Genomic DNA, 26,910 nt, shown 5'->3' on the forward strand with positions numbered 1-26,910 from the left:
AATATCCCCAGCTGATCTTAACAACAATGAGACCTTTCTCTCCTTTCAAATCCTTTCATGCACAAACTCTTATCTACTTTTTAATCCATCTATTCATTACTGGGGATTTTAGATTTCTTAAGTATCTTCATGCTGCAATAACCAAGGCTTTCCTGGATTGGGACAGGAAATCCCACATCACAGGTGACACCGGTGTGGCAGGAAGCCTGTGTCCAACCCTCTGTGCACTCAGCATGCTGCTGCTGCTGCTCTCTGCAAGCTGGGAGTAAATCCTTCCCTCTGTTGGTCCTGTTGGTGCCCCCCTGTTGCCCACCATTGTTGAACCCAGGATCATTGGTGTCATGCAGACGGGCACAGCTGGGTCAGGATGTGACATTTGATGACTTTCTCAGTCATTCAAAGGCTTTGTCGTCTCCCTTTCCATAAACAACACCCGTGCCTCGCATGTCATAGGCTTCCTTCTAGAACAGACATTTTCAAATGGTCCTTCAGATCCTTCCTCAGCTTTGGGGAGTGCCCACAAGCTCTCTCCAGTGACGGGGTGGGTGAGAGGGAAGTCACGGGGTTGCACTGTGGAACTCCAGCACCCTGCCTGCAACCCTGCCTGCGTCCAACTTGTGTAATTTCTTTTTCTTTGTTTGGTTTGGGAGGAGCGGACCTGCGTTTTGCAATATGAACAAAGGTTCTAGAAGAATTTCTTTTTTTGTAGGGCATTTGTATTTCTGAGACAATCATCGCTGTCCGTCACATTCTGCTTCCTGTCTCCTAACTCAGTCACTTCCTTGAATCTCACTGTGGTGTGTGTCTTGGGTCGGTGTCATTGGTTGGCCTGAGGCAGAAGAAGGGAGAGGGGGAGGGAAGGAAAGATGGGGAGTGGGCGAGAGAGACAGATTCCAGGGGGGTTAGGAGCAACCAGTGTTATCTTTTAACTTGTATGACCACTCCTAAATTTTTCCAATTTCTGTTACTTGGAGGAAGCAAATGAATTCTGAGGGGAACACCCCCCCACATCACCACCACCACCATGACCTAGCAGCATTTTACCCTTGACTTTGTTCTGAACTTGGCCTTGATGTGTTTGACCTCTGTGGAAGCATCACCTCTCGCAGCTCCCTGGTACGGTCTGGTACTTCTGGCAAAGTCTCAAGTACACCTTGCCTCACTCATTTAACAAGTATTTACTGAAATGATTGATCATGGCCTTCTTGGCACATTAACTAGGATGTTTTTCCCCTTTTCTCTCCACCTTGTTCCCCACTTTGAGCGGCTCACTCATTTGAAAAGTTTCATGTTGGTTATCTCCAACATGCAGGATCGGTGCCGTGGGCCCAGCGTCTGGTAGCACCAGCTCAATTAATAAAGAAAGAAATGCAGATGTGTGAGTGAGCAGGAAATGGAAGATGGGTGAGTGAAGGGCTTGCAGGACAGAGGTCGCCCTTTTGGGTGTCTCCAGCGTGGCTTGAACACTCTTTTCAAGCCAGAAATTCTTTCTCTGATTTCTTGTATCCCTTTCAAATAGTAACCTTGAGTGTTAAAATAAATCACACATCTCACATCTATTCTCACTCCCGGGTTATGCAAACTCTTGACACCTGACCTCACTCTTCCATTTCTTGGGGATCAGCTCCAAGCCAACATGGCTGAAGCCGGTCCTGCTCTCGGGCTGTGGAGCCTGCGGTCCAGGCTTCCTCCGGTTTTTCATGGTTCAGAGCTGGGAGCCTTTTTGTTTTGTTCCTCCTTGTGTGTCCCTGAAGTGTATGAAGTCTTCCTTCATCATGTCCAGCTTTGAAACCCTGCTCCAGAGAAGCTCTAGAAATGATCCTATTGATAGGACTTAGAAATCACCCAACAGACCAGGAGATCAGATGTGGAGGATTGTGTACCCGCAGGGCAGGGAGCTCGTGAGCAGACAGAAACACAGCTCTTAAAATTGTGGCTAACACTTGGGCTCTGTGTTAGTCTGCCAGGGCTTCCAGGAGAAAATGTAGGTATGTTAGCAACGGATGTTTCTTTTCTCGCAGTTCTGGAAGCTGAAGTCCAAGATCAGGGTTTCTCCTGCAGTCTCTCTGGTGGATGGCCACCTCCTCATGTCGACAGTCTGTGTGTTTCCATCCCAGCGGTCTCTTCCTCTCCTTGCAAGGATGCTAGCCCTACTGCACTGTGGTCCTATTTAACCTTAATCGCCTCTAGAAAGGTCCTATCTCCAAATACAGTCACACTCCAAAACACTAAGGGCCAGGGTTCAACATTTGAATTTTTCTAGGAGGAAGTGGAGTCCCAATGCAGTCTCTAACACCCTCATGGATGAGGAACACAAGGGAGACTCCTAGCACTTTCTGGAGAGGTTTTACACCATGTTGAATTGACACTCAGCTCTTTATTGCACCCCCAAAGGCAAAGCCCAAATAAAATAAGATTTTATTGTAAAGACTCTGTGCAAAGAGGGAGTAGAGGTTAAATCCCATAGCTCACAACACATTTTGGTGCAAATGCCCTGTGGTCTTCAGTTGCTGGCCACCTCCCCTTGGGTCACCTCCCCTTCCCCATGCTTCCAAATCTTGATGGTCCTTTTCCTTTTCCTCTTCCCAGCTCTTTCTCTACCCCCTCCCAATGCCCAGAATATTCATCCACCTACTCTGAGCCGCTCAGTAAATAAACCCCCCCACAGGCTCTGCCTTCCCCAGGAGGCAAGAGTGTGCACAGGAGGAGAGAGGACCCTGGTTACAAGTGGTGCTTGCCGTATTCACTTCCTGTCTGCATCTCACGAGCAAACGGAGGCCATCCACGTGAACTTCCACCCCCCTCTCCTTTCTTCACCCCTGCTCCTCCTCCTGCTTTCCTTCCTTCTCTTCCCTGCTGGCCCTTCCCTCTCTGGGCCCCTCCCTCTACCCAGGGCCCCAATCCAGGGATGAGTCCTTATCAATTTCTCAATCGCTTCCTCTCTGTCAGGTTGGGCCCCTTGGGTGGGGCAGGGAGCTCCACTCCACCTCCTAATCGGGTGACACTCCCAGAAACCTCCTCCCAGAACTCCCAGAGCCTTTCTAAGCTCCCATTTTCTCCCCACGAAGTGGAGGAAACCAGAGTGCTGACCACACAGAGGTGTTCCGAGGCTTAAATAAAATAATCCACCTGAAGTTCTTAGCGTGGTTCCTCAGGTGAGGGGTGGACAACCCCAACAGGCCACCACTTCTGGATGGGGCCATGCCTGCTCTAGGAGACTTTTCCCTGTAATAAGATAGTCATCGTCCCTCCCACACCAGGATTATGCTCTTTAACCCCCATCCTGGCAAGGCAGTTGGATAATCTTCCTGTTCCTGAGGCCTAGGAGCTTTTTCTGCCTGTTTTCCTCTTGGGAAATTACCGAGTAGCCACTCCTACACATTTGCATGCTGAGCTTCAATGAGAAGGCAAATGCTTCTGAAGGGACTCAGGCCACAGGGATTTTGAGTTGGTCCTGATTTGCATTGTGCTCTGCTGAATCAGCTGGGTGACCTGGGGCAGGCCCTCTGTTTTGTCTTGACTCTGTTTTATCATCTTTTAAGTGGGTGTGATATAACACCTGGGAGCATTTTTCAAGGGCGCTAGGGCATCTAGGGCACCTGGGGCAGTGTTTCTCAACCTGTGTGCTCTTGACATTTTGGGGAGAGGCTATTTCTTTCTTTGGGGGGGGGTTGTCCTATAGTGGGGGTGGTGTTTGGCAGTGTCCATGTCCTTCACCCACTAGATCCTAGTCCCACTTTCCACCCCCATTGTGACAAATCTTCAGCTGTTGTCACATGACCCCTGGGGTGGGGGGTAAAATTCACCCCAGCTGAGAACCTATGGTCTCAGCTGTTGGTTTAAATGCATTGCAGGCTCTGAAGCCTGAACACAGCCAGTGAAATATTGAAAGTACCCATCTCAGTCTGTTGGTGTTATAACACAGAACCTAAGCTAGGTACTTTATATATACAGTTCATTTTGGTGACTGAAAGGTCCAAACATCATGGGGCCAGGGTTAGGAATGACTCGTGGCATTTTTGGTTGAAAGGTGACTCCAGCAAGCCTTTGAGATGATAATGATTATGTTAAGATGTGCATTCAATTGGATATTAGACCCCTGCTGTCCGCCTGGCCTGCTACTTTGGAGCTCTGGGGCGGGGACTCCCGGAGAGTTCCCATTGGTTGGGGAAGTTCGGTAGGAGGGATTTCCGTAGGAGGGATTTTCCGGTTGGTGTGGTGTGGCCCGGCAGAAGGCCGTGTGCGTGGTGTTCGCGGAAGTTTTGGAAAAAAAGTTTGTTCCTGCTTGAGTGGCTCGTGATTTTGTGCCCAGCCAGACTGCGGCACCCCCAGTTTCCTAACTGCCTTTCACTAGTCCCGGTTTCACCACTTCAACACCCACACACTGGGGACCAAGCTTCTAGCACATGCACCTCTGGGGGACAAACCACATCCCATCGTATCTCCACCCTATGAAAGGGACCTCTCAGTTGTAGTAATCATTGCCCACCATCTCGAGCTGATTTAAAATCACCTTACACCAAACGAAGCAGCCTTGGATATCCTTACAAGACCATATATTCAAGGGATACCGTAGAGTTCAAGGCTTAATCTAACTCAGCCTAAGGTTGACCATGCGGTCATTCCTAGACTTCTTTCCAGTTTGCTGCCTCAAGGGAATCTTTTGGAAAATCAGTCAGCTGGACTCCAACTGCTTCCTGACTGAGCACGCCAAGACTGAGGCTTACCTCCCCGACACTGTCCAGGGCTGTGGGGCAGTGGGCAGTGGGTAGAGCAAGGCTGAGTGGCGCTTCCATGCTGTCCACGGTGGGATGTGTTAGGCGTTTACATGTCTAAAGTCGCGCACTTCTAACACCTGCAGGATGCAGAGATTGATTTTTCATGTCGGAACTCTGCTAGCCCAGATTCAAATAGCGGGAAGGTGATGGAGTCAGGGTGTGAAACTGGGTGTCTCTGTTTTGCCCCAAGTTCTACGTCCTTCCCGCTTTTCCAGGCCACCAAAGAAGACCCTATCAGACACGCAGGGGCATAAAAAAAAAAAATCCCTAACTCTGTTCTATTTAGATGATGATTGGGAAGGGTTGGCGGTTTAGGGCTATCTCCTACATCAGTGCTTCTCAAACATACAAATGTTTGAGGGACTCACCTGCCAAAATGTAGAATCTGACCGAGTTGTTCTGGGAGGAGCCCAAGACTCTGCATTTCTGTGCTGGTGTCTGAGTGATGTTAATGCTACTCATCTGTGGGCCACTCTTTTAAGCTTTAGCTGCATGAGAATCACCAAGAGGGCTTCTACAAACACAATGTCTGGAATTGAAAGCCACAGTAAACTAACGTGCCCACTAAGATGGCTATACGCAACAAAACAGAAAACAACACAGTCTGGTGAGGACGTGCAGACACTGGAACCCTCAAACTCTGCAGGTGCAGCTGCTGTGGAAAGCATCTGACAGATCTTCAGTAAGGTAGACAGAAGGACCGTGTGGCCCATCAATGCAACCCCTAGGTGTATACCCAAGAGAACAGAAAACAGATGAACAGGAAGGGCTCTGCGGAGCAGCATTACTCATAATAGCCAAGGGTAAAACAACCCGAACATCCAGTGAATCATTGGATAAATAAAACATGGTGTACCCATGCAGTGGAATATTATTCAGCCTCAAAAAGGAGTGAAATACTGATTCGTGCTATGGTATGGATGGACCTTAAAAAACATGACGCTGAGTGAAAGAAACCACACACAAGGCCACCTACTGTATGATTCCCTTTATATGAAATATCCAGAGCAGGCACACCCATAGAGACAGAAAGCAGAATTGGTGTTTCCCAGTGCAGTGACTGTTTAGTAGGTAGTAATAAGTATCTGGTTTCCTTTGGAGGTGGTGAAGATATTCTTGATGGATAGAGGTGATGGCTGCACAATTCTGAATGTATCAAATGCCACTAATTTGCTTACTGAATTGTATACCTGAGAATTAAAGTGGTGAATTTTACCACAATAAAAGTTTCTGGGCCCCAAGAATTTCTGACTCCACAGTTTAAAGTGGGACCAGAGGGTTTCCTATCGATTCCTAGATACTGCTGCTGCAAGAGGCTCTCACTCACACTTTGAGTGACAAGGTCCTAACTTTGTGATACTCAGCAGCTGGTCAAAGTCCCAGAGACTGTCATGTTATAAGGAAACCACCAGATGCAATTTTAAGTTTCTGCTCCTCGAGCCTAATAGAAATTCGCAGACCTGCCTCTCCTTAGGTTATGGAACTGGTTTGTATTCTTCAGCTTGGAAAAGTGCCATGCAGAGCAAACTTTGTTGCCTTGAGTTGTCTACTTGACCTTGAAGGAGGCAGAAGCTGCTTGAAAGCCCTTATGGTGTTCTCCTGAGCACCACGGGCTCAGCACCTCGGTCCCCTTTCTTGATGGATACAGCCTGGGGCTGAAGGGCTGAAAGATTTCTGCCCCCTGCTGTGTTGATTGGGTATTGTCTTGCAAAGCCCTTTCTCTTAGCTTCCTGTTGTAAAAAGAGGGATCACTATGGAGGTGCTACTTATTGTGGGTCTGTGGAGTTTCTAAGGTCCTGTGAAATCTCAGCTGACATCAAGACCTTCGGCTGGTAGAACTTCAGGGAACATTGCTAACTTTGGTTTGTGCTACACCAAGGGAGCCAAAGACTGGCTTTGAATCCATTCTCCGGGAAAGAGAGAGCATCTCAAGTCTTTTGTAAGTTCCTAAATGGTAACTTCAGGTGCCCTATTTTTATCCTAGTGATAACATACCACAATGTAAAGGAAGGACAAAGACCACTCATGTGGTCAACAAAGTGAATTCTGGATTTATTCACTCTCCAGGCAGGGAACACGGGGTCAAGGAACTAATTCACTGAGTGCTCCTAGAGGCAGAAAAGGTGAGGGGGATGACATTAGTGGTCGCACAGGGAGTCAGGACAGCAGGTCTGCCAACTAGGTCTCGGAAGGGCTGTAGGCGGCTGGTTAAAACAAGTCCTGCTGTTGACAGATGAATTTGTCTGCTTGGGCTGCCATAATGAGACACCTTAGGTTGAGTGGCTGCAACAACAGAAAACTGCTTTCTCACAGTTTTGAAGGCTGGAAGCCATGGATCAAGGTGTGGGTTTCTGGTGAGGATACCCTTCCTGGTTTGTAAATGACTGTTTTCTCTCTCTGTCCTCATGTGGTCTTTCCTTGGTGTGTGTGTGTGTGTGTGTGTGTGTGTGTGTGTGTGTGTGTGTGCAAGGAGGCAGGGAAGGAGGATGGAGAGAAAGGAGTATACACACACACACTAAAATGAGGCATACCTGTGTTCTGTCTTCCAGGTCTCATTCCAGATCTTAGGGAGGGGTCTTGACCCCTATTTAATAGGTAGGGAGATAAAAGACCAGGGAAATTCATTGTCACACAGCTAGTGAGAGAGAGAGAGAGCGAGAGCGAGAAAGAGAGAGAGAGAGAGAGCACGTGAATATCTCTGGTTCTTAAAAGGACACTAACCTATCCGATTAGCCCCCCATCCTGATCTCATTTAACCTATATGACTCTCTTGGAGGCCCCATCTTTGAATACAGCTACACTAGGGCAAATACAGCTACACTAGGGCGAATACAGCTACACTAGGGCGAATACAGCTACACTAGGGGAATACAGCTACACTAGGGCTAGGGCTTCAACATATGAATTTGGGGGGAATGCAAGCCTTCGATTCATAATAAGGGCTATTCTGTTCACCAATAGCAGTTCTCTCAAAGTGCTTCAGTAACGCAAGATGAGCCGGTTCTGCTGCTCTCCTGAATGACATTGTGCCTTTTGTTAATCCTATCGTATGCTTGAAATTCTGTTCAGGGGGTAGATCCCATATTCCGACAGTTAAGTAAAAATTAAAATGAAACAAGTCTATTTTGGTGCCAATACCAGCTGCTTTTGTTACTATAGCTCTGTAGTATACTTTAAGGCCTGGTATTGTGATGCCTCCTGCTTTACTTTTCTTGCTAAGGGTTGCTTTAGCTATTCTGGATCTCTTATTTTTCCAAATAAATTTCATGACTGCTTTTTCTATTTTTATGAATAATGTCATTGGGATTTTAATAGGAATTGCATTAAATCTGTATAATGCTTTTGGGAGTATGGCCATTTTGACAATATTAATTCTGCCTATCCAGGAGCATGGGAGACATTTCCATCTTCTGAGGTTTTCTTCAATTTCTTTCATTAGTGTTCTGTAGTTTTTATTGTAGAGATCTTTCACCTCTTTTGTTAGGTCGATTCCCAGTTTTCTTTATTTGTGGATGGAGTAGTTTTCCTAATTTGTCTTTCAGTGGATTCATTGCTGATGTATAAGAATGAATTTGATTTATGGGTGTTGATTTTATATCCTGCTACTTTGCTGAATTCATTTATTAGTTCTAGAAGCTTTCTGGTGGAATTTTCTTTTTCGTTAGATAAATAATTATGTCATCAGCAAATAGTGATAGTTTGAGTTCTTCTTTACCTATTTGATTCCCTTTAATTTCTTTCTTTTGTCTAATTGCTCTGGCTAGAGTTTCAAGCATGATGTTGAATAGAAGTGGTAAAAGAGGACATCCTTGTATTGTTCCAGTTTTAGGTGGGAAGGCTTTCAGTTTTTCTCCATTTAGAATGATGCTGGCCTTGGGTTTAGCATATATAGCTTTTACAATGTTGAGGTATGTTCCTACTATCCCTAGTTTTTCTGGTTTTTTGAACATGAAGGTGTGCTGTATTTTGTCACATGCTTTTCCTGTATCTATTGAGATGATCATGATTCTTGTTTTTAAGTCTATTAACATGATGAATTACATTTATTGATTTCTGTAAATTGAACCAACCCTGTATCCCTAGGATGAACTCCCCTTGATTGTGGTGCACTATCTTTTAAATATATTTTTACATGTCATTTGCCAGAATTTTATTGGGAATTTTAGCATCTATGTTCATCAGGGATATTGGTCTGAAGTTTTCCTTGATGTGTCTTTGTCTGGTTTTTGTATTAGGGTGATATTAGCCTCATAGAATGAGTTTGGAAGGATTTCCTCCCTTTCTACTTCATGGAATACTTTGAGGAGTTAATTCGTCTTTGAAAGTCTTGTAGAACTTGGCTGAAAATCCATCTGGTCCTGGGCTGTTGGGGCTGGTACACTTGTGTTCATTTCATCTTAGGCCATCAGGGATCTTTGGCATCAATGACAGCACCCATGAACTTGGGTCTGTGGGGTTGGACCCTACAATAGGCCATTTTTTGTGATTAAGAGGTCTAATGGCAATTTCACAGGGTTCAATATAGTACAATAGATAAATAGGTCTTGAATGTTTGGTCCAAAACGTGATTTTTTTAGATGACACTGTGGGATGTAACGTACTCTCATCATTCTCCACATGTCAGACTCACTGTCCCTCTTGTGCTGATGTAACTGAATACCTGAGACTAGATGATTCATAATGAACAGAAACTCATTGGCTTGTGGTCCCACAGGCTGGAAAGTCTAAGACTGAGGGGCTGGCATCCAGCAAGTGCCTTCTTTGGCAGGAGGTAAAAGGGCAAAAGAAGGAGAGAGAGGGAGGGAGTGGGGGGGGGGTTTACACACTTTCTTCTGTGACAAACCCCTCCCGACATGATGGCTCAGTGTCCTGGCCCAGTGGGCTCTCATCAGGCCCCAGTCTCCCAACACTGTGGAACCGAGGACTAAATTTCCAGCCCATGCTTGGACTGGGTTTGGGGTTTTAAATGCAGATGGTGACTCAGGTTGAGGTGGGTCTTAACCACCCACACAGCATGTGATCCCAGAGACGCTGGAGCAAGGGCGCCTGTCCTGCTAAGAAACCCTGGGCACACAGAGCCTGGGCTGTCAAGGTTCGATTGTGAGGGACAGAGTAGCACGAACAATGGGAAGCCCTGACATGGGGCCCACTTTCCGCCAGGCACTCTCCCGACCTATTAATTTATTGAAACTTCTCAACAACCCTCTGATGCCTGTATCATCATTATTCTTAATTTGCAGATTAAATGGCAGAGTCACGTAAACAACAAGGCCACTTTCCTGAGAACAGGTGGCTAATGCCAGAGCTGTGATTTGAACCCAGGCAGTGTTGGCTCTAGAATCCTGATCTGCTTGCCTGCCTCCTGGCTGGGCAACCTCTGTCACCTGTAAACTCGCCAAGCAGTGAAAACACAGATCAATCCCCTAGACTGTGGTTACTCCACAATTCAATAATAATGCAATGTCTTTGGTTTCTCTTGCCAATAATAGAAGGAAGTGATTAGATTTTCTGATGCAAAGATTTTGTAAACTAAAAATCACCTAAATAAAAATCAGATGGTTATCTGTGTGGCTGGAAGGGAACCAGTTTAAGGAGAGCCTTTTGATGCCAGATGTTCTATTTAAATTACATCAGTTAAGCCTTGGGGCTCTTCATTTGCAAGTGACAGGATCAAACCTCAAATTAGCTTAAACCAAAACTGGAAGAAGAAGGTACTAGCTTACCGTTTGGCTGAGACCACGCTTCAGGATGAAGTCATCACAATTTCCCCCCATCTCTGACCCCTCCTCCCTTGTTTTCTCAGCTTACCTTCTCCCGTAGCAAAAGCAGCCCCCCTAAGAACCAGTCTTCCTCCAAAGATGGTGTGATAATGTACTGAAGAAGCCAGGAAAAAATATTCCAACCATCTTTTCTCCATCATACATATCAGTTCTTCCCAAAGGACCCTGGCTCACTGTGGGTCATGTGCCCACCCCAAGCTGAGGTAGGATAGAAGAGATCAGAAAGTACAGGTAGAAAAGAGACACAGGAAGGACAAGGAAATACATTTTTTTCTTCATAAGTTCTACATACTTTTCTAGGCATCTCACTTCCTATGCCAGTCTCTCTCCCAGACCTATCAGCCTCAAATTCCTGGTCAATCTGTAAATCTCCATGGAAACTGTTAATGAACCTCCCAACAAGTAGATTAAGCAAAGAGAAACATAGAATTGCCAGCATTATCTGTTGATCAGGTAATGAAGACCACACCAACCTAGGATCCTGCAATTGATCAGACAACATAAACCATCTTGAGACCGCCAGGCTGATATCATACCCTTCCCATACCCACCTCTCACCAAGTGTCCTTTAAAAGAAAAGCCAGGACCCCCAAAGTGTGTCTGCTCCTCTTGAGATGGCCCACATTCTTCCTTGAAAGTGTACCTACTTTCCTAAATAAACTTCTATGTCTCTATTTGGCTCATGCTGAAATTCTTTGCTATCATATGAGCCAAGGAGTCCACTGCTCCAGAGTCAAGTTCCCCCTTCCTTCCAGAACTCCTCTGACCCTTCTCTGAAAACACCTCTTCTCCTTTGATAGACTCAATTTCTGTGGCTAGGCAATGGGGTATTATGACTGGTCAGCGTCTCTTTCTAGATGAGCCGGACAGAACCATTGATGGATATCCTTCTTATCAAGATGACCCATGCCCCAAAAGGAAGTTCTGTGATCAGACTAAAGCATTCATAATAATGTAAGAATAATGGTGGCATTTGACATGAACGAGGCTGGCTCTCTGTTTTGGTTTGGATCTGAAATGTACCCCGAAGGCTCATGTGTTGAGAGCTTGGCCCCCCATGCAGCAACTGTCAGAGGTGGGGCTTTGGGGAGGTGATTGGATAATGAGGGCTGTGACCTTATTGATGGGATCAGAGCTGAGGCATCATTGGGAGGTGATGGAAACCGTAGGAGGTGGGCTACTGGAGCAAATAGGTCCCTGGGGTGTGCCCTGGAAGGGTGTGTCTTCTCCCCAGCCACTTCTTCTTTCTTCCTCTGCTTCCTGGCTGCCATGAGGTGAGCAGCTGTTCTCCATTACACCCTCTCTGCCACGATGCTCCGCCTCACCACAAACCCATAGCGATTCAGCCAAGTGACCACGGACTGAACCTTCAGGAATGTGAGCCCAAATAAGTCTTTCTTCTTTAAGTTGACTTTCTCAGGTGTATTCTTGTAGTGATGGAAACATTACTAGCACAGTATCTGCACTTTAATGCACTTTTTCTTTTTTTGAATGGAAAGTTTTATTGAGTTCAATGTAGATTTGCCTGAAGCTGACAAGAATAAGAGAGATCTTGTGTATCCTTTACATATCATATCCCAATGCCCCCAATTATAGTATGATATTATTAGCATATTGGTATTGCTAAAATTCACCAATTTTCTTCACATTTACCCAGTTTTACTTCTACATGTATGTGTATGTATGATATGTGTTTATGTATGGTTCCATATAATTTTATAGTTCCATGTTATTTATTATTATGCTGTGTGACTTTCACACAATTGAACCTCAATCCCCAATTTAAGATACGGTTTTGTTAAGTACCTGGAAATGATCAATGTCCCCACTCAGATTACCTTTAAAAAATAGACCTAAGCAATGCACCATGTCCTTGAGATTCCTGCTCCCTCTATGGGTAGATAGGATCTCAGTTTTTTCCCCATTTTTTTTTATTGGTGCATTATAGTTGTACATAATGCTGAGACTCATTGTTATATATTCAGGCATACACACAATATAAAAATACAATTTGGCCAATATAATTCCCTAGTATTTCCCCTTTTATTCTCTTCCTTTCTCCCTCTGGTCACTTTCCTCTACTGATCTCCCTTTGATTTTCCTGAGATTCACTCCTATCTTTCTTTTCCTTTTTCTTCTTTAGCTCCTGCATATGAGAGAAAATATATGACCTGTGATTTCCTGTGTTTGACTTATTTTCCTTAGCATAATGTTTTCAAGTTCCACCCATTTTTCCTGCAGAGAACTTTTATCTTATGGCTGGATAAACTTCATTGTGCATATAGATCTCATTCTCATTATCTATTCACCCATTGACAGACACCTACGCTGGTTCCATGGCTTGGCTATTGTGAATTGTGCTGCTATACACATGGGTATGCATGTGCCTCTATAGTACGCTGATTTTTATTTTTAATTATTTTGGTAGTGAGGATTGAACTCAGGGGTGCTTTACCACTGAGCCACATCCTCAGTTCTTTTTACTTTTTATTTTGAGACAGGGTCTTGCTAAGTTGCTGAGGTTGACCTCATACTTACAATCCCCTGCCTCAGACTTCTGAGATGCTGGGATTATTGGCATGCTTTAAAAAACCTGGAACTTACTTCAGTTCTTTAGGATAAATACTGAGGAGTGGTATAACTGGGTCGTGTGGAGTTTCTCTTCCTAAACTTTTGAGGAATAGAACTGATTTACTGATATACTGATTTTCATAGTAGTTGTTCAAGTGTACAATCTGAATAGTGTAAAAGTCTTTTTCTCCACATCCTATTCAGCATTTATTACTATTTGTATTCTTGATAACTGCCACCCTATCAGGAGTGAAATGAAATCTCAGTGTAGTTTTGATTTGCATTTCCCTCACACCTAACAATGTTGAATTTTTTTCATATATTTTATATAAATATATATTTTTCATATATTTTTTCTTTTGAAAACTGTTTACTTCATTCAGTTATTTGTTTATTTTAGTGTTAAGGTTTTTGAGTTGTTTATATATTCTGGATATTAATCCTTTGTCAGAAGAGTAGTTAGCAAAGATTTTCTCCCATTCTGTAGATTCTTCACATTCTTAATTGTTTCCTTTGCTGTGCAGAAACTTGTTAATTTGATGCCATCCCATGTACTAACTCTTGGAATTATTTCCTGAGCTTTAGGGGCCCTACTGAGAAAGTTGTTGCCTGTGATTATACACTGGAATATTTTCTTCTTGGCGATGCATAGTTTCTGATCTAATCCCTAGGTCTTTGATCCATTTTGAGTAGAATTTTGTTCAGGGTGAGAGATAAGGGTCTAGTTTCATTATTTTTAAAAACTTTTTTTAAAATACCTTTATTTTATTATTTATTTTTATGTGGTGCTGAGGATCGAACCCAGGGCCTTGCACGTGCTAGGCAAGCACTCTACTGCTGAGCCCTAGCCGCAGCCCTAGTTCATTCTTCTACATATAGATAACCTATATTTCCCAGCATCATTTGTTAAAAAGCCTGTCTTTTCTCCAATGCATGTTTTCAACCTATTTTTCAAGGAACATGTGGCTGTAAATATGTGGGTTTGTCTCTGTGTCTTCCATTGGTCTATGTGTCTGTTTTTATGCCAGTATTATGTAGTTTTTGTTACTATAGCTCTGTGGTATAACTTGAAGTCAGATATTGTGATACCTCCAGCATTGCTTTTTTTTTTTTTTTTTTTTTTTTTGGCTTAGAATTGTTTTGGCTTCTCTGGGGCTTTTATTCTGCCAAATGATTTTTAGGACTATTTTATCCAGTTGTGTGAAGAACATTGGTATTTTGATGGGAATTGCATTTAATCTATTTATTGCTTTTGAAATATTGGCCATTTTAACAATATTTATTCTGCTTATCCAACATGGAAGGTCTTTCCATTTTCTTGTGTCTTTTTCAACTTCTTTTTCAGTGTTCTATAGTTTTCATTCTGGAGATATTTCACCTCCCTGGTTAAATTTATTCCTATGTATTTTGTTGTCTATTATTTGGTCCTGTTTCTCATTTGCTTAAGTACTCTTTAATTAAGATTTGTACATTTTTGAGCTCTGGGGTTTGTTTTTGATTCTTCTCTGTGTAATATTTCTTTATATATTTTATGTAGTGCTGGCTTAGTATTTTTGAATTCTATTTAGTTTTTTGCTTATCTTGGAAAGTTTTTATTACTACTTTAATTCTGACGGATAGCTTTGATGCATATGGTGATCTTGTTGACTTATTTTCTTTTAGGACTTGGGACATACCATTCCAATTATGACCTGACCTAACATTTTTTTCTATTGAGTCTCTTAAAATTCTATGATTGGGGGCTGGGGTTGTGGTTCGGTGGTAGCGCGCTTGCCTAGCATGCGTGAGGCACTGGGTTCGATTCTCAGCACCACATACAAATAAATAAAATAAATGTCCATCAACAATGAATTTTTTTTTAAAAAATAAAATTCTATTATTGTTCTCTTTGTTAGATATTTTAATTATAATGTGTCATGAGAGTTTTTTTTTCCAATATTACCTATTTGGGGTCTGAATATCTCCTGTATCTGAATGTCCATCTCATTCTCAAGGTTTAGAAAGTTTTCTGTTTTTATTTCCCTGAAGAGATTAGTCATGCCACTAGCATGCATCTCATATCCATCTTTAATTCCAGTGATTCTTAAATTTGGTCTCTTAATGTTGTCCCAGAGTTCTTATATATTCTTATCATGGTTACTTCTTTACTTTTTTAAAAATACTGTCTGAATTTTCAATACTTTGTCTTCCAGCTCTGTGATTCTGCCTTCAGTATGGCCTACTCTATTAGAGAGACTTCCAACTAAGCATTTTATTCGATTTAGTATACATCTCAACTACAAGGATTCTGTTTGGTTCTTTTTCAATAGTTTTATCTGTTATTAAATATTTCTTTATACCCTGTACTGATCTCCTTAATTCATTTAGTTGTTTTCTGTGTTCTCTTGGAATTTATGGGTAATTTGAAAATCATTCTTTTAAATTCTTTATCTGATATTTCATTCACTTCAATATCTTTGAAGTCAGTTGCTGGTGAATTATGAAATTTAGGAGGCATTGTATTACCTTGTTTTTCATATATTTTGATTCCTGTGTTGGGTTTTATGCATCTGTTACGATGTAATTCTCTTCTACTTTTATGAATGGATATTTTTAGCACAATATTTTCCTGCCAAAATGTCCTAGAATGATCTAGATTGAGACCCATTGTAGTGGTATTCACAGCCTTCCCTTCCCTTGTGTTAATTCTCTCTGTTTTTGTTGTAAAAGTGCATGTTCATAAATGGAACCTGATGTTTTTTGCTAACCATTCCTACTTTTACCAGTTTGGAATTTTTGTTTCTTCTATTATTTGTATTAAAGTTTTTTTGTTTTTGTTTTTTTTTTGTTGTTGCTGGGAATTGAACCCAGGGCCTTATGCATGTGAGGAAAACATTCTACCAACTGAGCTATATCCTCAGCTCTGTATTATAGTTTCACTTTGAGTATGGTTAATCTGTGAGTGGCAAGGTGTGCTGTATCTGACTGAGTTTAGTTCTGCAGTTGAGTCTGTACCCTGTGAATTTGTAGTGTCCCTGTGTATTCCCAGCATCTCACTGAAAAGAGGGAAACAAACAATAGCAGCAACCAATGTACAGAATTAAAATAAATGCCTAGTGCCAATTATGACATCTACAACGTTAACTACCGCAATCAGAAATGTTGGGGACAGCAAAACAATAAATAACCATGAACTAGATTTGGCATTAAAGCAGGTTTTAACTGTGCAATCCACAGTATTGGTATTAGTATTAGTAACTGCAACAATGTGAATGGTAGAGGCAGGAGTTCTATCAATCAAATAGTTTTAAAAGATGCTAAAAATACTGTTCAGTGAGAGAAAAGAAAATGTGATAGGAAGATAAAGAAAACTTATAATGGTCAAAATGTGAACAGAGAGAATGCAGAAGAGATGTAGCAAATGATGGTTATGAAGAAGGAGGTGTTAAACAGAATAAAACACAAAGGGAGGGAAGAGATTTGACTGTTAATGGGAGAATAAAGTAGAGTAAGTGAAAAAGAGAAATAAAGAAACAAAAACCAAACCCAACCAAAATAAATTTAAAGAAACCCTCATTCTTAAAAGACAAGAAAAAATAACTATTGTGAAAAAATATTTAAAATGAGAAAAAGAAACAAAAATGTATATGTATATATATCTGCAAACTAACCAGCACAGCAAGAAAACACACACACAAACACACACACACACAAATCTTAATGAAAAATGTAAGAATTGTCTCCAGTGAGGTGGTCAAAGTTGTTGATGAGGATGGATGGTCACTGCAGCTGGTTGAAATAGCTCTCAGCTTCCCCTTCTCACCAGCATAAAGTAGTACCATTGAAGGGAGTTTTGTCTGGGCAGAGCAGATTAATGCACAGGGAAAAAGGCTTGGGCTGCTGCAGAGTTCTGGGACTTGAGGAGGTTGCTGGGTGGTATCTTCTCTGGAAAGATCAGATCAAGGGGCCTAAACATGGACACCTGAGGCACTTCCGGATCCGGGGGCCTAAGTATGGACGTGCAACTAAGGAACTTCCGGATCCAGGGACCTAAACATGAACGTGCATCTGAGGCACTTCCGGATGCTACGGCCTAAACATGGACGTGCACCTTTGGAACTTCTGGATCCGGATCCGGGAGCCTAAACATGGATGTCTGAGGAACTTCCGGATCCGAGGGCCTAAACATGGACACGTCCCTGGAACTTCTGGGTCCTTGTGCCTATAAATGGTAGGGCATGACCCTCAGGAGGGACGTGGCCCATGAAGAGGAGCTGATTATGGGGCCTGTTGGGGGCAGACTGAACTGTCACACCCTGAATTTGAATGTGACGGTGGCCTCACTTCCCGGCCTTCCCCTGGGTGTCCCTTTCTCCCCTTCCAGGCAGTGCCGGGGAGGAAGTGAGACCAGGCGCAGTGGTCAGGCCCTGAGGAGGGACACCGTCTTTCTCCTCGCTTAGCCAGGCACCTGGCCTGGCTGGGGACAGGGATGTCTTGTGACACTGGCTGCCTCCTGCATCCCTGCCCCAGGACCTCAGGGACCACAGCAAGGACAGTCATTGACATGATTCTCCCCTGGCTGCTGACTCTCAGCCCCGGGGTCTGCCCAGGGAGAGCTGTCTCCTAGAGGGTCAGGGTTCCCCTGTGACCTGCTGCTCCTTACCCACCGTCATCCCGGGCGAGCACAGGTCAGGACACCAGACGCTACTGAGAGTGACTCTTCTGGATAGGCAGCTGGGGACTTTGCCTCTGTCCCCAGGCCTCAGAAATGGGAGGGATGATCCCTCCCAGAGACAGAAAATAACCCCACACTGCCCAAGACTCATTTTTAAGCTTTGGATTCTGAAATTTTCCTGCTGCCACCTTCTTTGTGAAGCCAGTTTTTCAACAGAGACAATATTCCAGGGAAAGCAACAACAACAACAACATGGAGTCAATCAAACCAAGCTGACACATCTGGTCCTCCAAGAGAAATCTGGACTGGAGGGAGAACAGCCATTCTCAACTGGCGAAATAGTGACGTTCCCTTGTCCTTATTTTGTGCAAGCAAAATAAATAATCTGATGTTAACTCATCAAATTATTTTTGATGAGTGCTTGGCTCATAGGAAAACTGATTCTGTTTTATGGAATGAAGTGTTACCTGATTTTAAAATTAAAAATGAAGCCAATTAGGATTGTTTAAAAAAAAAAAAAAAGAAAGATCAGATCAACATATCTCTGGGCCAGGCAGATGCTGATCTCTGCTGGGAGTGTGGATCTCAGGAGCTTCCCAAGAATTCTACTCTCAGGGCAGTGGAGCCAGCCCTCCACAGGTCTCTCACACCTGCTTCCATGGACATGGCACTCACAGGCTTAGTCCCTGAGTATTCATGCCCACCTGTTCTGTTTCCTGGCCCTCTTTAGCTGGTCACATGAACTTCCAGACTCAAAGGGAAAGCAAATTGCACTCCTACTGTATCTCTGACTTGGAAAACCTGGGTACAATCTTCTCTGTACTGTTTCACTCACATTCTGCTAAGTACACCCTAGGCCACACAGTAGGCCCTTTCCAGGGCAGAATGCAATGTTTGCTATGATCTCCTGGGTTCCCACAGCAGCAGGCTGCTGCGTGGCCTCCTCAAGATGGCGCCCACCTCAGCTCTCCATCTGCCAATTGAGAAACCCAGATCACTTTTCAAATACCAGTTTGATGTGCAGCCTCTAAATTAGTTCAAGTTCGGGAGCTTTTTTATTCTGTGGATTTTTCCATGCCAAATTTGTCCACTGTGTTTCTCTGTTTGTGCTATACCTCCCCTTTCTGATGAACCAGTTTGCTGCCACCATTCTAATTGGCTTGCCTTCAGAGTATTCTTTTTTCTTCTTTTTTTCAATGTCCCTGAAGCTTTGAGTCTCTAGGAGACTTTAATTGTCCAATATTGAATTTCAGTGAATTCCCTGTTTCACACACGTTATGAGAAGCAGTACTCTCACTGCTTGAATCCTGAGTCACAGAGCAAATGCTGAATCCAGTTTTTTTTTTCTGGGTGTCTAGCTAGAGCTCCTGAAAGCCTACATATGAACAAGCATCCATCCTACCTAGGGCAGAGTATGAGGTAAGGATGTAGGCCAGCCTTAACCAGTGAGCCTTAATAAATGTCAGACGAGAGTATGAGCTGTGTTTTAGGGATTCAAATATTCATTCTGCAAAATTTAACTTTTGAATGGAGGTAGGACTTAAGGCAAGAGACTTCAATACTAAGAAGCTCTTCTCCTATGGATGTAGCATCTCTAACTGAGGAAGGACAAGAAACTCTGCAAGGAAAAAGTATCAATTGCAAGATGCTATAGTCAGGAGAAAACACACATGCACACACATACAAACTCCATATTTGGTTTGGTAAGAATCACTGGAGGATGGGAAGACTGGTAGAACCAGGAGGTGTGGGAACATAGAAGCAAGGAACAATGGAGTTCCTCCTTCCGCTTCTGAATATTGCACAAATGTCCTGATTATGTGAGGATGAATAAAATACCCTCTCTAGCTTTTGCTGGGATGTCCATGGGCTTTTGAAGTACAGTGGCTTCTCTTCCTCCTCCTCTTCCTCTTTCTTTTTTAAATTGGGGCAATGCAATGGGAATACATTGAACTGACCATATTTAACGTGTACAGTTTGATAAGTTTTTAAGTGTCTACACCCATGACACCATCACCACAGTCAAAGCAGCGTATGGGTGTATCCCCTGCCTGAAGCATCCTTGTTCCCTTCCTAATCCCTCTTATTCCTCCCCATCCTGGATATGAGTCTGCTCAGTCTGCCATATCAAAATACCATAGGCTGGGTGGCATAAACAACAGAAATTCATTTCTCACAGTTCTGGATGCTGGAAGTGAGATCAAGGTGCCAGCATGGTCAGGGTCTGGTGAGGGCCTCTTCCTGGCTTGCAGATACTGTCTTTTCATTGTGTTCTCACATGGTGGAGAGAGAGTGAACCATCTTGTGGGACTTCATAAAAGAGCACTATTCCTGTGATGAGGCTTGGCCTGCAGTTAGGTGCTGATTTAATATTTATTGGATGAATGAATAGAAGCATAATATTTGATTTTTTCCTCCCATTATTCCCACAGGAGTGTTCCCAATGCAACAGTTGGCAGCTTACAGCTCATCCAAGGCAGCTCTCACCATGTTCTCATCAGTTATGAGACAAGAGCTTTCCAAGTGGGGAGTAAAAGTCTCTGTCATCCAACCTGGAGGCTTCCGAACAAGTAGGTGCCTGAGCCTGAGAACCCTGTGATGTTCAATGTGGAAGGAAGCCCGAGGGTCCTCTGGGCCTGATAGGGCATGAGTTTGACACCTCGGGGTTTCAAAGATAAACACAGCCAGGTATTAGTTAAAGTGGTGAAAACATATATTACTCAGTAGTAATGACAGCTAAGCTCCATTCTGATTTGTGCAGATGACATTTGGGTGTGTTGAAGGGAAAATGGAGGCGGGTGGAAAGCAGGGCTCAGTAGAGTCAGACAAGTGGTAAAGTACAAAGAGCTGGGCACTGTGAATGGAATGAAGGTAGGATTCAATACTCCCAAAGAGGCTGGGAGGCTGAAGCCTCAGCCTTCTGGGTGATTCCATTTCAAAGGAATGGCTCTCAGGTCCTTGAGGGAGGTATTTCTGAGTTCAAGAGATACAGATTCATACTTAAAAGACCTTTTCAAATGCTTCAAGAAAGTGGACTCAGGAACCCATCAAATAGTTTTCCTGGAAGCCTGGAGGCTCCTCAGGCAGGCATTTTAGTGAGGAACTGGTGTCATCTGAGGGACAGGGCTTGCTGGAAGCTATGTTACAGGGTGGCCAAGTCTCTTAGTGCAGGGGTTTTGGCAGAGTTATCATGTGGCCAGCATGCTGTAGCTCTCCATGTCCACCAGAGTTCAGAATGAGTGGTTTCATCTAAGACTCGAGAAGCAAGTACCAAGCTCCTTCACAAAGGGTTGTTTCTCTGCTTCCTTCCCTGGACAGCTGGAGTTAGCTCAAAGCTATAAGCAAGCAGAGGCCATTCGGGTATGAAACCAGATGTCCCTTGGAACAGGGCCTTCCTAGGACTCACACCTGCTTCCTGGGGGCTGAGTTTTGTTTGACCTGTGAGAAAACGGCGAAGAACTGCTCTTGACTGACTTTGACCAACTTTGATCATTTTCCCTACACCACCCAAACCTCTCTTCCAATATGTTACCCATGAACCTCTTATCGGGTTTGTTGATTTAGATTTAGAACTTATTTTCCCATAGAAGTCTCAGTGGATATGTTGGTAACATTTATTAATTCCCCATTCTCATTGGCTAAAATGGTTTCATTCCTCCCACTTATTTGTGTTTGGAAAACAGTTATTCTCCTCCTAAAGAAAATGATCCGCCTCCCCTGACTCCTGGAGATTTTCATTCTCACCTCTCTCCTCCTGGAACTTCTGAACTCTGAGCAGAGATAGATCACCCCAGGCCCAGTCCTTTTTTGGGTCATCAAAATTTTAATCGGTAATTTCAGTGAAGATGTAAAATGTATCTGTGACTAAAGACCAAATATTAGGAGGCTCCACTAACACAACAAGAATAAGCCCTAAAGCTTCGAATATTAGCCCAAAGATAAATTCTGAAAAGAAAGACTGAACTTTTGGCTTGAAGCACTTAGCAGCTGGGAACTTCACAGCTTATGGGGGTTGCTCAAGGCACCCAGAGGGCTGTTCTAGGAAGAGTGGAGAGAAAAGGACATTGGCCATCTAGGTTGAGAGGAAGGAGCAGCTGGTAGACGTGGAAAGAAGATGAAGCATTGGGAGGGGTTTGCAACTTGGGGACTCCATGGGAGGGAGGAGAATTGAGGGGAGTTGGTGGAGAATGGGAGTTGGTCAATGATGAAACCAGGTGTTCCAGACAATGGGCCTGGGAGGGAAAGGGTATTACAGAGAGAGGGAAGCCAGCTGGAGCTAGTGGAGGAGGGAGATGATAGACTGGGTCTTGCCACCTGGCAGGACGATTTAAAGTTTGGTGCATAATCCCAGGAAAAATTCTAGCACAGAGATGTAAGACTCCATTTGGACCAGAGAACAGCCCTGCAGTTAAACTGTACTTTCAGGGATTCAGCAAAACAATTATACCTAATATTTCTAGGGATCTGCTCTTATCGGGCATGGGCTACCCACTTCTCACCCACTACGTATTCCTGGTGTAGCTGATCTTATTGTTTAAATGGGGAAATATATCTCATATATAGGAAAAAAAGCAGACAAACATGTATAGTTTAACCATATTATGAACATTCATGTACTTAATGCTAAGATAAAAAAAAAATAAAAGACCATTAGCACCCAGAAGTGGTTACCCAGGAGGTAACCACTCTCTTGCACCTTTTAATGGTTATTTGTTTGCTTTTCTTTACAGAATTAACATCCACCCAGTTACCCTCAGACAACAGAGTTTGGTTTACTAGTTTTTGAGCTTTGAATAGAATGAATATGCATATATCCTTCTGTCACTCAATACTGTGATTTTACACCTCATCTATGTGGGGTGTAGCTGTGGCTCATTTGTTTTTATTGCATATTCTGTGATTATGCCACAACAAATTTTCTATTGTTGATGAGATATTTGGGTCAGTTCTAGATTGTGGACAATGCATCTCTGGACTTTCTGGTACATAAACTGGGGCTTTGGTATACATGAATTCTCCTGTGATATATGCCCAGGAGTGATCACAACTGCTAGATCAAAACTTTATCTAGGTTCAGTTTGATGGGGCAAATTGTTTCCTAAAATGTTGTTCCAATTTGTACTTCCACCTTTTCTATATATGTTTTATTTTTTAATAAGCATATAACAATTGTGCATATTTGTGGGGTACAGTGTGATAATACAATATGTGTATATGATGTGTAATGAGCAAATCAGGGTAATTAGCATTTCCAACTTCTTAAATAGTTATCATTTCTTCCTGTTGGGAGCCTTTGAACTCCCATCTTATATTTTTTTATACAATACATAAGGCATAGTTTTGATTGACATAATTCTCCAGGTGAGGGAGCTAGGAGTACTATGCCCCAGAGCAGGTATTTGGCTCACCATGTGATGGAGGAGCAGCAACCAGATCCCCCCAGGTGCAGTGTCCAGGTTCAGGTCCTTCTTTCAATTTAAAAATATAGACCTCTTCCTGTTAGTCACCTTATTATAAAATAAGCAGGCATTGCTGATATATTTTAGAGTAAATATATATTATTTAATTTTTATCTAACAAGCTGTCATTGTCTCTATATTAAAAATACATTTATACTTAATCATATGTAATTTATGTTAAAACTTAAATCCACATTTAAGTTATATTAACATTAAATTTCATCTGCATTTTAAAAATGATATAGATATGATATTTTAAGTTGTATATTTTTAACTAGAGTAGGTGTTACTTCTGTATTTAACAAATTATATATGTATACTACATAGGTGCAGGTATACTGATAAAATAGGTTATATGTGATATATGTTATCTTGTAGACATATTATATGTAGTAGTCACCAAAGACATGTGCTAGAATGTTCGTGTCAGCCGTTTTTTGTAAGAGCGTCAAGTAGAAACGACACACATCCTTGTGGCCGTCTACTGGACTGCATTTATACAGGGTTCAAACCCAGGCAAAATGAACCTGCCTGTCCGTGGGGACAGTAGCCGCTGGGAAGGGACCGAGGACTGAAGGACGGACCTCGGGTCCCGTTCTACTTTTGGTCTGGTCGCTGATTCTGTGGATTATCAAGTTGGCAAAAACCCAACCCCGAGTGCTCTGTATGTTGGTTGAAAGCCAACCAGAGCGGCTGAGGTTGAGGCTCAGGGACAGAGCGCTCGCCTAGCACGCGCGAGGCGCTGGGCTCGCTCCTGAGCACCACATAAAAATAAAACACAGACATTGAGTTCACTACGACTAAAATATATACATTCAACAGCAACAACAACGAACGCCCTCAGGAAGCACTATTGGGAATGGCTTTTGTGCATGTGGGTCCTCCCGTCCTTCCCGACAGAGGCCAATTCTGCACGCAGCTGCTTCCCCGGCTCAGCCAGGTCCTGGCCCCTGACCCTCCCTTTCTTCTTGTGTCCCAGATATAGCGGGCACAAGTGAGAGCTGGAACCAGAAAGAGAAGGTTATCCTGGACCACCTGCCCCCAGAGCTGCAGGAGGACTACGGCCGGGACTACATCCTCCGGCAGAAGGATTTCCTCCGTCGGATGGGAATCTACACCTCCTCGGACATCACCCCGGTGATCCGCGACGTGGAGCACGCTGTCTCCGCCCAGAGCCCCTCTGCCTTTTATGCACCGGGGAAACTGACTTCCCTGTTTCTCAATATTGCTTTCTTTTTCCCTACCAGCTTCCTTGATTATTTTGAGAAAAAACAAAATATCAAAAGAAAGGGCATGCCCAGAGCTCTAAGCACGCCTAAGTAGAACAAGGGCAGAATGAAAGCAAAACTGGGCGCTTCCCATTAAAGCCATTTCCTGCTTTCCATGCCCTCCAAGTGTGTTAGTGGACTTGGAGTTGGCGAGAAACAACCCCGCGGAGAACACCTGGTACCTGCCACGCCCTGGATTGTTTCGGATACAGGCTACCTCAGAGATAACTGCGGATGGGTTTCAGACACTCAGTAAAGTGAATGCAGCAATAAAGCAAGTCACACGAGGGTTTTGGTTTCCCAGTGGATGTCAAAGTTGTGTTTGCCCCATACTCAGTTTATTATGTGTGCAAGAGCTTGATGTATAAAAAGTACTTACCTTAGTTAGAAATATTTATTGCTTAAAAAAAAATTACCAATCACCTGAGCCTTGGGCAAGTCACAGTCCTTTCTGGCCTTGGATGGTCTTGCCTCCACGTTGCTGGCTACTGCCTGATCAGGGTGGTGACTGCTGGAAGTTGGGATGCTGGTGGCAGTTTCGTAAGACAGTGAGATGGTGGCAATTCTATCACCTCTTCAGGCTTTTTCTAATCTTAGTTCTCTATTTTTCACATCTGCAGTTTCTTCTGCCACTGAATTCTTGAACTGTTCGAAGTCATCCATGGGCATTGGCAGCAACTTCTTCCAAACTCCTGTTCATGTTGATATTTTGACCTCCTCCTATGAACCAAGAATGTCCTTAATGTCACCTTCAATGGTGAATCTTTTCCAGGAGGTTTATCCAAGTCCTTTAGAAGAATCACTATCCATGGCAGCCACAGCCTTACAAAATGTATTTCTTAAATAATATGGCTTGAACATTAAAATTACTCCTTGATCCGTGAGGTGCAGAATGAATGCTGCATCCACCAGCAGGAAATCAACATTAATGTCTTTGTACATGTCCACTCCAGGTGCACTGTCAATGAGTGGTGATATTTTGAAATGAACCCTTTTTTTCCCCCTGAGCAGTAGTTCTCAACAGCAGACATAAAAATTTCCCAGTAAACCACATTGTGAATACATGTGTCCTCAGACTGTTATTCCATTTACAGAGCACGGGCACAGTTGGTTTAGTAACCTGCTTAAAGGTCATAGGGGTTCTGGGAGGGTAAATGAACAGTGGCTTCAACTTAAGATCACCAGCTACATTAGCCCTAACAAGAGAGTCAGCCTGTCCTCTGAAGCTTCTCCCTTAAGCTGTGAAAGTCCTAGATGGCATCTTCTTCCAAGGGAAAGCTGTTTCGTCCACACTGAGTACAGCGTGCATCTGTGGAGACGGCCTCTTCCCTTAAACCCCAGGAGCCCACCTCTGTTAGCTCCAGCCTTTCCTGCAGCTCCCTCACCTCCCTCCACCTTCCTGGAATGAGAGAGCTGGCTCTGGCTTAGGCTCTGGCTTAAGGGAGCACCGTGGCTGGTGCTACCCTCTGTCCAGGCCGCTGAAACTTTCTCTAGCCTAGCAGCAGGCCTTTCTGCTTTCTTATCAGTCATGTGGCACTTTTCACTTCCTTCAAGCACTTTTCTTTTGCATCCCAACTTGACACAAGAGGCCTGGCTTCCGGCCTGCCTCAGCTTTCCCCGTGTCTTCTTGCTGAGCTTAACCATTCCTAGCTTTTGATTTAAAGGGAGTGACCTGGGACTCTTCCTCTCACTTTGACACTGAGAAGTCATCATAGGCTGTTGCTTGGTCTCATTTCCATGTTGCTGTGTGTCGAGGAGTAGGGAGGCCCGAGGAAAGGAGACGTGGGAAATAGCCAGCCAGTAGAGCAGTCAGAGCTCAGGTGACATTTGTCAGTTCGCTGTGTGTGGGCACGGCCCGTGGTGCCCCAAACCCATGACAATGGCAACATCAAATATCACAGATCATAACAAGATATGATAGTGATAAAAAAGTTTGAAATATTGCTAGAATTTCCACAATGTGATGGAGAGATAAAAGTGAGCGCAACCCATAGATTTGATTGACACGGGGTGGCCACCAACCTTCAATTCCTAAAAATGCAATTTCCGTGAAGTGCAGTGAAGGAGAGCTCAATAAAATGAGGCATGCTTGTGCTCTATCCTCCAGGTCTCGTTCCAGAACTGAGGAAGGGGTCTTGACCCCTATTTGATAGGTAGGGCTATGAAAGACCAGGGAAGTTCATTGTCACACAGCTAGTGAACAGTAAGCCAAAATTCATACCCAGGAGGAGCTCCACTGCCTGCTGAGAGAGGAGGAGGAGAGAGACAGAGAAAGAGGTGGGCAAAGGAAGAGGGAGAGGAAATGGCAGGGGTGAGGCCCAACATCTTTCTCACTGTGCATTGATATTCCATAACTACTGCCTCCAAGGTGCTGCATTCGTTGCAAATCAACAGGGCTCT

At 43.6% G+C, this 26,910-nt stretch overlaps 1 protein-coding gene across 2 annotated transcripts in view; it reads left to right on the top strand.

Moving 5' to 3' along the window:
* Positions 1-25,545, top strand: part of Hsd17b2 (hydroxysteroid 17-beta dehydrogenase 2) — a 67,298-nt gene extending 41,753 nt beyond the window's left edge. For both annotated transcript variants that reach the window (XM_026393004.2, XM_026393005.2), the window contains 2 exons: positions 20,216-20,353; positions 24,222-25,545. In XM_026393004.2, the coding sequence (XP_026248789.1) occupies positions 20,216-20,353; positions 24,222-24,565 (482 nt within the window). In that variant the 3' untranslated portion in view covers positions 24,566-25,545. The remainder of the gene's footprint in view (positions 1-20,215; positions 20,354-24,221) is intronic.
* The last annotated feature ends 1,365 nt before the right edge of the window (positions 25,546-26,910 follow it).

Source organism: Urocitellus parryii, chromosome 15 (assembly GCF_045843805.1).
Source record: "Urocitellus parryii isolate mUroPar1 chromosome 15, mUroPar1.hap1, whole genome shotgun sequence".
Taxonomy (NCBI): Eukaryota; Metazoa; Chordata; class Mammalia; order Rodentia; family Sciuridae; genus Urocitellus; species Urocitellus parryii.